The 12,461-nt window shown below is 35.6% G+C and overlaps 1 protein-coding gene across 1 annotated transcript in view; it reads left to right on the plus strand.

Moving 5' to 3' along the window:
• The window catches only part of LOC110582272 (phospholipid-transporting ATPase ABCA3-like), a 165,165-nt gene that overhangs the window by 139,587 nt on the left and 13,117 nt on the right, over positions 1–12,461 (plus strand). The window contains exons 24-25 of the mRNA XM_044915266.1: positions 2,292–2,417; positions 2,645–2,839. Of these exons, the coding sequence (XP_044771201.1) occupies positions 2,292–2,417; positions 2,645–2,839 (321 nt within the window). The remainder of the gene's footprint in view (positions 1–2,291; positions 2,418–2,644; positions 2,840–12,461) is intronic.

A 12,461-nucleotide genomic window follows, 5' to 3' on the forward strand; every position in this document is an offset into this window, starting at 1 on the left:
ACAGACAAATAAAACAATGTATTAGAAAAAAATAATTTTCCTTAAAGTGTGGTTATTTGTAGTAGCTTGGAATTTGCTTTTTTGAAATGCAAGTTCTTGGGCCCCACCCCAGACCTACTGAATCAGAAGCTTTTGGGTTGGAACCCAACATTTTGTGTTTTATAAGCCATCCAGCTGATTCTGGTACATGCTAAAATTCGAGAACAAATGGAATAGAATGTCTGGAAATAGATGCACAAATATGTGGTCACCTGATATATGACAACATTGACATATAATGCAGTGGAGAAAGGATGTTCTTTTCAATTAATTGTGCTGATCCAGTTGAATATCCACATGGAGAATAATGAACTTGACTCCTGTCTTACTCCATTTGTAGATTTACAACTTTTCTGTAGATCTAAATGTGAAAGGCAAAATAATAAAGCTTTTAGAACAAAAACATAGCAAATACCTTCATGACGGTGAGGGCATCATTATCAAAAGACATCAAGTGAGTGAAAAGGCAAGTCACCAAGTGGAAAAAAGATTTTTGAATTGCAAATCAGTAAGAAAAAGACAGACAACCCAATTTGAAAATGGGCAAAAGACTTGGGACACTGACTTTACAAAAAAGAATATCCAAATATCCAATAAATATATGTAAAAATTCACATTAGTAGTCATCAGTAAATGCAAGTTAAAGCCACTGAAGGACACCACAACATACTCATAAAAATACTAAGTGCTGAGGTTGCAGAATGACTGGAAGTCTCAAACACCGATGTTGGGAATATAAACTGATAACCCTTTAGAAAACTACCTGGCATTACCTTCTAAAGTATTATCTTCATATGCTTATGAAAATGAGCACACACTGAGAGCCAGAACCTCCCATTCTAGGTATAAATCCAACAGAAATGCTCGCTCATGTTCACCAAAAGACATTTACAAGAATGTTAACACAGCATTATTCATAATAGAGCCAGCCCATTAAAAAAAAGAGAAAGAAGCAGACCACATGTCTGTCAGTCATATAATGGACATTAGGGGAAGGAAGGGAAAATTGAAGGGGGGGAATCAGATGGGAAGACAAACCATGAAAAACTATGGACTCTGGGAACCAATCTGAGAGGGGCAGAGGGTGTGGGGATGGGTTAGCCCGGTGATGGGTATTAAGGAAGGCACGTGTTGTAATGAGCACTGGGTGTTATACGCAAATAATGAATCATGGAACACTACATCAAAAACTAATGATGTACTGTTTGGTGGATAACATAACATAATAAAAGAAATGTCTATTCTCACAATAGAATATAGCAATGAGAAGAAATAGGCTATAACTCATATGCAACAGCATGGAATAAAAACACAAATATAATATGTCCTAAAGAAGCCAGACACAGAAAAGTATATAAAGTAGAATTCCGTTAAGAGAGAGAGAAAGAAAGAGGCAGTTACACAAATATGTTCACCTTGTGAAAAGTCATTAAGATGCAGATTTATGATTTATGTACTTCTCTGGATATATGTTATTCTTTAAAAGTTTAGACTAAAAGTGGCATTAAAATTATTCAACATATTTTGCACTAAACCACAGTAAAATCTGTAGTTCCTAGAATTGAACCAATGTCAATTTCTTCATTTTGACCAGTGTACCATGACTAAATAAGGTGTTAACATTAGAAGGCTAAAATGCATACTGGAATTATACTGTGCTTATACTTGTTTATAAATAAAATTTTTTTCAAAACAAAGTTTAAAATTAAAAAAGAGTGATGGACAAGTCTTAAGAGTATTCTTTCATATTCTTTCCACCACGTGGAATGCCCTGCCCTTTTTTCTCCCTTCCCCATTAGAAGTCTCCTGATTAACTCCTATTTATTTTTTTTAAATTGTTTATTTACTATGAAATGGTCCCTGGATTCCACTCTTCCTCTCAGAAGAGACAGAGTTAATCTTCCCTCTTCTTAGCTCTATTGGTATCTTATAAAATAAATATTATTAGCAAATAATATTTGGTTATAATTTATAGTGTTTGTTGTGATTCCAGTTTTTGATGAAGTATCCATTTTGATAGGAACAAGCTACTTGCTCATGGATAGGAGTATAGTTTTTAAACTTTGAAAATAGAGGATGTTTATAAATGACAGTGTGATATGTATGTAGGAAGTCTTTTGGGAATCATTTGAACTTTCTGTTTTGACATCTTTGAGATTATCCCCCAGTTAAGCCTTCCTGAAGCCAACCAGTTATCTAGACCAGATGTCTAAGGGATATCCATCTCTCTGATGCTGTTTTTGAAAATATAGGATATAATGTCCACAGAATTATCTGGGAAATCTGAAAATGATGATGTACAATATGAGAGAAACAGAATCCTGGAGCAGCCTCAGGAATTGCTGAATTTCACAGTACTTATTAAGGAACTCACAAAGGTAATATTATTCAATGGCCAACTTATGATTTCATTCCTATTAAAGAGCATGTCATTAGCATCAAGGGCTCACTGTGGTCTCCTGAATCTATGTGTATTATTCCAATAGAGTAGAAGAGTTTTTGTGAAGCTGTCTGAGGTCCATAGTGGTCCATAGGGGTCTGATGTATTTTTTGAATTTAACCTATAAATATCCTTTGCTATATTGTGTTTTCTGTATTTTTTAAGATATATTTTACATGTCCAGCTGTTTTGGCTGTCAGAAATATCTCCCTTGGAATCCAAAAGGAGGAATGTTTTGGACTGCTTGGATTAAATGGAGCTGGAAAAACTACTACCTTCGAAATATTGACAGGAGAGGAGACTGCTACCTCTGGGGATGTGTTCATTGAGAATTTAAGTATCACCAAAAATCTTCTAGAGGTAAGACACGATTAATATCTGAGATGTGAGTAGCATGATTACTTGGGGGGAGAGGTAAGAGGCAAGTAGTGGAAGGTGATAGGTAGGAATCCTGGCAGGTATTGATATTGATACTGTTGACTCAGCCAGTGGATTTCAGAGAGAGAAATACATTTTTGAGGGGAAGTGATATGATAATAAGAGCAGCCTTACTCTGAGAATCTAAGACAAGAGTGTCTTTACTGTTCTTTGAAACTACTGGAGAGCAAGATGGTGGAATAGGAGGCTCCTGACTTTCCCTCCTTCCATGGATACACTGAATAAACAGTTACACAAGGATCATTTCCCTCAGAGAAATCCAGAAATGAATTGGGAGATTCCTACACATCATACAATTGAGGAAATACATCAAAAAGGATAGGGTAAGCTGGAACACATTCACTCTGTAAACCCCACCCACAACACAGTGTCTTACATTCAGGAGGGACTCCCCAACTCCCAGCTTCTCCGTGAGCACTGAAAGGTTTAAACCATACATGTAGCTCCTCAATTTTTATGGCTGCCACCCAAGAGACTGGTTCCCAAATCTCCTAGCTCTGGGGGCTGACAGGATGGCTCAGCACAAAGCAAGTAGGCCAACATACCCAGCTCCCAGTTTCTTGCCAGAAGGGGCTAGACTACATATCTAACATTCCAACAAAAGTTGAACTTCAAACTAATCTGCATCTGGGAACTAATGGGGCAGGCAATTAGTAATCTTCCAGGAGCCTGAATGGGCTTGTGGGCACTTCCTCAGCTTTCAGGGCACTGATGGGATTTGATATGCCCTAATCTCCTAGGGTCACTAACATAAGTGATGGTTTGGACAAGCACAAAGTTTTAAGAGGTTTGGAGAATCCCTAGCCACATGATTTCTTCTCCTACATGAGGCCAACTTGTCTAGGCTGGGAGAGTTGGTTTTTTTATTTAATGTGCATAATCCAATATAGAGTGTCAGGAAAAATGAAGAGACAGTGAAATATATTCTAAACAAAAGAGCAAGGTAAATCTCTAGAAAAAGACCCTAATGAGATAGGTGATTTATCTGACAGAGAATTCAAAGCTAACCAAGTTCAGGAGAGCAATGCATGAACTAAATGAGAATTTCAACAAAGAGAAAATGCATAAAAGTACCAAACAGAAATCATGTATCTGAAGGATCCAACAACTGAACTGAAAAATTCAATAGAGGAATTCAACAGTGGACTACATCAAGCAGAAGAAAGGGTGAGAAACCTCAAAGACAGGTCATTGGAAATCCTCTAATCAGAGAAAAAGGAAAAGGAATGAAAAAAGTGAAGATAGCATAAGAATCATAAGGGACACTATCAGGAAGACAAATATATGCATTATGGAAATCTAAGAAGGAAGAGAGAGAGAAAGGAGCAGAAAGCTTAATAAAAAAAAACATGGATAAAAACTGCAAAACTGGGGAAAGACATAGACATCAGATCTAGAAGATCAAAAGCAGTAAAAAAATAAAAGGTGCATCCAAAGAAACCCACACTGAGACACATAATCAAATTATAAAAAGTTAAAGACACATAATCAAATTATAAAAAGTTAAAGACAGAGAATTTTGCGAGTAGCAAGAGAAAAGTGACTTGTTACATACAAGAGAACCCCCATTAATGATCAGAAAATTGTTCAGCAGAAACAGGCTATAAGTGGAATAATATAGTCAAAGGGCTGAAAGACAAAAATTGCCAACCAAGAGTACTATACCCAGCAAATGTGTACTTCAAGAATATAGGGGAGATAAAGATTTTCTGAGGGAGTTTATCACCACTAGAACAGTCTTACAAAAAAAATGCTAAAGAGTTTGTCAAGTTAAATGAAAAGACACTGCACAATATGAGAGCCTAACAAAATATGAAGCTCACTGATAAACATAAATTCATAGATAAAACCAGAAATGTTTTACTATATTGGTGGTGGGTAAATTGCTTTTAATTGTACTATAAAAGTTAAAAGAAAAAAGTATTTAAACAACTATAACTAAATTATGTTAATGGATGTATAATACAAGATAGATAGATATAAATTGTGACATAAATAGCATATAATGTGGAAGAAAAAGAGAGAAAAGCAGAGAATTTAAGTTGTTAAAAAGAGCTTAAAAGAGACTGTTATAAAACATTTTGTATAAGCCCCTTGGTAACCACAAAGAAAATAAGAAGTTACATTAAAGAAAAGGAAAAGGAATTAACACCTATCAATCATCAATCAAAAAGCAACAGCAATGACACACAAAGGAATACAGCAAGAGAGAAAAAGAGGGACAAAAGAACTATAAGACAAACAAAAAACAGTTAACAAAATGGCAATAATAAATCCTTCCCTATCAGTAAGTCTCAGCAGACCAAATTCTTCCCAAGAAAAGAAACAGGCTGAATGGATAAATAATTAAGATCTAACTATGATCTTATTAATTCTTTCAAAGAACCAGCTTCTAGTTTCATTGATCTGTTTCACTGTTTTTCTTGTTTCTACTTCATTGATTTCTGCTCTAATCTTTATTATTTCTCCTCTCCTGCTTGGTTTAGGCTTTATTTGCTGTTCTTTGTCTAGGTCCTTTAGGTGTAAGGTTAACTCATGCATTTGGAATTTTTTGAGAGAGGCTTGGATGGCTATGTATTTTCCTCTTAGGACCACCTCACTCATACATGGAACATAAGGAATAGTGCAGAGGACAATAGGGGAAGGGAGGGAAAACTGAATGGGAAAAAATCAGAGACAGAGACAAACCATATGAGACTCTTGACTCTGGGAAATAAAAATAAACTTAGGGTTGTGGAAAGGGAGGTGGGTGGGGGGATGGGGCACATGGGTTATTGGAATTAAAGAGGGCACATGATATGATGAGCACTGGGTGTTATATTCAACTAATGAATCATTGAACATTATATCAAAAACTAACTATACCTTGGCTAATTGAATTTAAATTTTAAAAAAAAAGGAAAAAAGAGAAAATGGAAAAAAAAGATCCAACTATGATATGTCTACAAAAAACTCATTTTAGATTCAAGGATACACATTGGCAGAAAGTGAAGTTATGGAAACATATTTTATACAAATGGTAAGTAAAAGAAAGCAGGGATGACTATACTTTATCAGACAAAGTAAACTAATTAAAACTGTCGGGAGACACTAATGATAAAAAGTGTCAATTCAATAGGAGGATATAACAATTGTAAATATATATGCACCCAACATCAGAACACCTAAGTATATGAGCAAAGATCAATAGATCTGAAAGGAGAAACTGATACAATAATAACAGGAAACCTCAATAATGGATAGAACATCCAGACAGAAAATCAATAAAGAGTGAATTTGACCAGCACTATATATCAAATGGACCTAACAAACAGAACTTTTAACCTAACAGCAGAAGAATATACATTCTATTCAAGCACACAAGGAATATGTTAGATGACATGTTTAGATGATATGTTAGGTCACAAAACAAGTCTTAACAATTTAAAAAAGATACTGATGTGGTAAACTTTATATCAGTGCCCCCCCAAAATAGAATTATCATATGCTCTAGAAATTCCACTTCTGGCTATATAAAATCCAAACAGACCAATAATGATTAAGGAAATTGTAGTAGTAATCAAACCTTCTCTAAGAAATAAAAGCCCAGGACCAGATGATTTCAGTGGTGAATTCTACCAAATATTTAAAGAATTAATGCCAATATTCCTAAAATCTGCCAAAAAATTGAAGAGAACACTTTCAAACTCATTTTACAAAGTCAACATTATTCTCATACCAAAGCCCAGATAAGGACACTACAATAAAAGGAAACTACAGACCAATATCCCTGATGAATATAGATACAAATATTCTCAACAAAATACTACCAAACTGAATTCAACAGTGCAGTTCAAGCATCATACACCCATATCAAGTGGGATTCATCCTTGAGATGCAAGGATAGTTCAACAAATATAAATCAATAAATGTGATCTACTACCTTAATAGAATAAAAGGTTAAAATCACATGATCATTTCAAAAGGTGCTGAGAAAGCATCTCATGATGAATGCAAAGTGGTATTTCATTGTAGTTTTGATTTGCACCTTTTCTTGCTTATTGGCCATTTGTTTATATTCTTTGAAGAAATGTCTATTCAAGTCCTTTACCCATTTTTTAATCAGGCTGTTGTTTTTTGTTGTTGAATTTTAGATGTTCTCTATAAGTCCCAGATATTAATGTCTTATGGGATATATAATTTGTAATTTCTTTCTCCCATTCTGTGTGTTGCATTTTTACTTTGTTGATAGTGTTTTTCTGAGGCACAGATTTTTAAATTTTCATGAAGTCCAATTTGTCTATTTTTTCTTTTTTTGCTTTTGGTGTCATATTTAAGAAATCACTGCCAAATCCAATGTTGTGAAGCATTGGACCTTGCCCTACCCCCCACCCCCTTAGTCTGTTTAGCTAGAGGTTTGTCAATTTTGTTGATCTTTTCAAAGAACCAACTTTTGGTTTCATTGATGTTCTTCATTGTTTTTCTCTTCTCTATTTCATTTATCTCTGTTTTGCTCTTATTATTTCCTTCCTTCTACTAGCTGTGTGTTTAGTTTCATCTTTTTCTGTTTCCTTGAGTTGTAAAGTTAAATGATGGATTTGATATATTATTTTTTTTTAATTTTTTTTTATTCTTATGTTAATCCCCATACATTACATCATTAGTTTTAGATGAAGTGTTCCATGATTCATTGTTTGTGCATAACACCCAGTGCTCCATGCAGAATGTGCCCTCCTCAATACCCACCACCAGGCTAACCCATCCTCCCACCCCCCTCCCCTCTAGAACCCTCAGTTTGTTTTTCAGAGTCCATCGTCTCTCATGGTTCGTCTACCCCTCCGATTTCCCCCGCTTCATTCTTCCCCTCCCGCTACCTTCTTCTTCTTTTTTTTTTTTTCTTAACATATATTGCATTATTTGTTTCAGAGGTACAGATCTAAGATTCAACAGTCTTGCACAATTCACAGCGCTTACCAGAGCACATACCCTCCCCAGTGTCTATCGCCCAGTCACCCCATCCCTCCCACCCCACCCCCCACTCCAGCAACCCTCAGTTTGTTTCCTGCAATTAAGAATTCCTCATATCAGTGAGATCATATGATACATGTCTTTCTCTGTTTGACTTATTTCACTCAACATAATACCCTCCAGTTCCATCCACGTCGTTGCAAATGGCAAGATCTCATTCCTTTTGATGGCTGCATAATATTCCATTGTATATATATACCACATCTTCTTTATCCATTCATCTGTCGATGGACATCTTGGCTCTTTCCACAGTTTGGCTATTGTGGACATTGCTGCTATAAACATCGGGGTGCACGTACCCCTTCGGATCCCTACTTTTGTTTGATATATTATTTTTTAGTGTAAGTGTTTAAAGCTATAATTTGCACCTTAAGCAATGTTTCCACTGAGCCATGTAAGTTTGGTATGTTTTGTTTTCATTTTCATTCATCTCTATATATTTTCTGACATTCTTTGTGATTTCTTCTTTGATCCCTTGTTTAAAAAGGTGTTGTTAAATTTCTATAAATTTATGAATTTTCTAGTTTTATTTTTATTTTATTTTATTTTTTCATTTTTAACTTCTTCACATTGTGGTTGAATAGTATTGAGTATGATATCTTTTTAGATACATGGAGACAATTTATGGCCTAACATATGTTCCATCCTGGAAAATATCCCATGTGCACTACTACATCAAAAACTAATGATGTACTATATGTTGGCTAACTGAACATAATAAAAAATAAAATAAATAAAATAAAAAAGGAAAGAATATATATGCTGTTGTTGTTGGGTGTAGAGTGTTCTGTATGTTTGCTAAATCTAGTTGGTTGGTTGTGTTTTCAAGTCCTCAATTTACTTATCTTCCATCTGGTTTTCTATCAGTCACTAAGAGTGGGTATTGAGGTATTGAGCTATTATTGTAGAACTATTTCTCCCTTCAATTCTATCAATTTTTTGCACCATATATTTTATGATATGTTATTAGATGCATAGATATTTATAATTGTATTTTTTTTCCTGCATTGAAACTTTTACCAATATATCATGTCCTTCCTTGTCTCTTGTATTTTTTTAAGTCTATTTAGTCTGATATTAGTATAGTTAGCCTGCCCTTTTGGTTACTATTTGCATGGGATATCTTTTTCCATCCTTTTACTTTCAATGTATTTGTATCCTTGGATCTAAAGTGAGTACCTTGTAGACAGCACATAGTTGGATCAGGTGGGGGTTTTTTTGTTTTTTTTTTTAAGAGGGAGAGTGCGAGTTGGGGGAGGGGACGAGGAGAGGGAAAGAGAGAATCTCAAGCAAGCTCCATGCCCGGTGTGAAGCCCAGTGCGGGGCTCAATCCCACAATGCTGAGATCATGATCTGAGCTGAAATCAGGAGCCAGACACTTAACAGACTGAGCCATCCAGATGCTCCTGGATCATGTGTATTTAATAATTCTGCCAATCTCTGTCTTTTGATTTGAGACTTTAATCATATACATTTGAAGTAATTCCTAATAAGAAGGGACTAACTTCTTTCCTTTTGCTGTTTTCTATATGCCCTATTGCTGTTTTGTCCCTCATTTCTTACATTACAGTCTTCTTTTGCATTTAGTTGATTTTTTACAGTGAAATGTTTAAATTCCTTTCTCATATCCTTTTGTCCATGTTCTATACATATTAAATTTATAACACTCTAAGTTGTATTTATACCAGCATAACTTGAATAACACACAAAAACTGCTCCTTTATAGCTCTGTCCCTACCCCTTTTGTTTGTTGATGTCACAAAATTATCTTTATACATTGTATAAACAAAAACATGAAATAATAATTCTTTCAAATGAATTAGTCTCTTCAATTATGTAGAGGATAAAATGTGGAGTAAAAAAACCCAAAGTTATAATAATATGTGTATTATTTTCTTAAATCATTTAGAAAAAGTCAAGTTACAAACTTTTGTTACAATAATATTTGCTCTTATTAATAATAATTGCCCATATATTTTCCTTAATTGAGATCTTTATTTCTTCATACTGCTTTGAGTTATACACTACTGTCAGAGTCACCATGCAGGACTCTCTTTAGCGTTTCTTGTAGGGCAGATCTAGTATTAATGAACTCTCTTAAATTTTGCACTTAGCAAAAACTTAGCACTTTTAATATTTTGGCCTACTGCTTTCTTCTTCTTTTTTTTAAGATTTTATTTATTTATTTGAGGGGGAGAAAGAGAGAGCATGAGTTGAGGGGGGAGGGGTAGAGGGAGAGGGAGAAGCAGACTCCCCACTGAACAGGGAGCTCAATGCGGGCCTTGATCCCAGGACTCTGGGATCATGACCTGAGCTGAAGGCAGACGCTTAACTGACTGAGCCACCCAGGCACCCCTGGCCCACTGCTTTGTGACCTACGAGGTTTGTAATGAGAAATCTGTTTATGATCTTTTTGAGGATCCCATGTCTCTTCTTTAAGATTCTCTCTTTGTCTTTGGTTTTGGAAAGTTTGATTTTAATGCATCTTGGTGTGGGTTCATCTTGTTTGGAGTTCATTGGGCTTCTTGATTGTTCATATGCATGTCTTTCATTGAATTTGGGAAGTTTTTAGTCATCATTTCTTCAACTATTCTCTCTGTTCCTTTATCACTCTTTTTTCTGAGACCCTAACAATGCATGTTCATCCACTTGATAGTGTCCCACAGGTTTCACAGACTCCATCCACTTTTCTTTAATCTTTTTTCTTTCTGTTTCATGGGCTCGGTAATTTCCATTATACTATCTTTTTGTTTCCTGATTCTTTCTTCTGCCTACTCAAAATTGCCTTTGAATCCCTCCAGTGAATTTTTCACTTCAGTTATTATACTTAATAGTTCTAGAATTTCTTTTAGTGTCCCTTTATATTTTCTACCTCTTTACTGATAATTTCCATTATGTTTATACATTGTTTTCCTGACTTTCTCCATGTCTTCCTTTAGTTCTTTGACCATCTTTAAGAAAGTAGTTTTAGAGTCTTTGTGTAACAGATCTATCATCAGGTCTTACTCAGGGACAGCATCTATTGACTTATTTTCTTCCTTTGAATGGGCTCTACTTTCCTGTTTGTGAAAGAAACAGCAATAAGCAATCAGAATACAGGTGCCCAATATTTGGAGGACAGGATTCCTTTAGCCCAGCCAGCTCCCCCAGGAACATGTGCACAGATGCTACAATAGTGCTAGGAATAGAGGATGGTAGGTGCTAGTGTGCTAAAAGCTGGAATTGATTAAAATTAACTACAATTTACAGTCCAAATCTTCCCTTGGAATTTCCAAGCTTTCAATAGACTCCAGGGTTCCAAAACAGTTCTATCAGTCAGATTCTGCCAGTGTAATTGTTGTCTAGGTGGGGAGATAAATTGGAGCTTCCTACTCTGCCATCTTCCCAGAATCTGCTGAATCTGTGTTTTTTTAATATTGTTATGAGTTAACTTCTTAATTATTCATTTTTAAAATTGTTTTAAGAAATTTTTTTTATCTGTTCAGTTAGCCAACATATAGTACATCATTAGTTTTTGATGTAGTTGTGTATCATTAGTTGTGTATAACACTGAGTGCTCACCACAACACATGCCTTCCTCAGTACCCATCACCGAGTTACCCCATCCTCCCACCCTCCTCCCTTCTGTAACCCTCAGTTTGTTTCCTGGAGTCCAGAGTCTCTCATGGTTTATCTCCCTCTCTGATTTCTTCCCATTCAGTTTCCCCCCGCCCTTCCCCTGTGATCCTCTGCACTATTCCTTATATTCCACATATGAATGAAACCATATGATAATTGTCTTTCTCTACTTGACTTATTTCACTTAGCATAATCCCCTCCAGTTCCGTCCATGTCAATGCAAATGGTAGGTATTCATTCTTTCTGATGGCTAAGTAATATTCCATTGTATTTATGAACCACATCTTTATCCATTCATCCACTGAAGGACATCTCAGCTCCTTCCACATTTTGGCTATTGTGGACATTGCTGCAATGAACATCCGGGTGCATGTGCCCCTTCTTTTCACTACATCTGTATCTTTGGGATAAATACCTAGTAGTGCAATTGCTGGGTCATAGGGTAGCTTTATTTTTAACTTCTTGAGGAACCTCCATATTGTTTTCCAGAGTGGCTGTACCAGCTTGCATTCCCACCAACAGCATAAGCGGGTTCTCCTTTCTCCACATCCTCACCAACACTTGTTGTTTCCTGTCTTGTTAATTTTTGACATTCTAACTGGTGTAAGGTGGTATCTCATTGTGAGCTTTTCCCTTAAGGTCAGAAATATGACAGGGATGCCCACTCTCACCATTATTGTTCAATATAGTACTAGAAGTCCTAGCCTCAGCAATCAGACAACAAAAAGAAATAAAAGGCATTCAGATTGGCAAAGAAGAAGTCAAAATCTCTCTCTTCACAGATAATATGATACTTTATGTGGAAAACCCAAAAGACTCCACTCCCAAATTACTAGAACTCATACAGCAATTCAGCAACATGGCAGGATACAAAATCAATGCACAGAAATCAGTTGAATTTCTATACACTAACAATGTA

This window comes from Neomonachus schauinslandi, chromosome 5 (assembly GCF_002201575.2).
Source record: "Neomonachus schauinslandi chromosome 5, ASM220157v2, whole genome shotgun sequence".
Classification (NCBI taxonomy): Eukaryota; Metazoa; Chordata; class Mammalia; order Carnivora; family Phocidae; genus Neomonachus; species Neomonachus schauinslandi.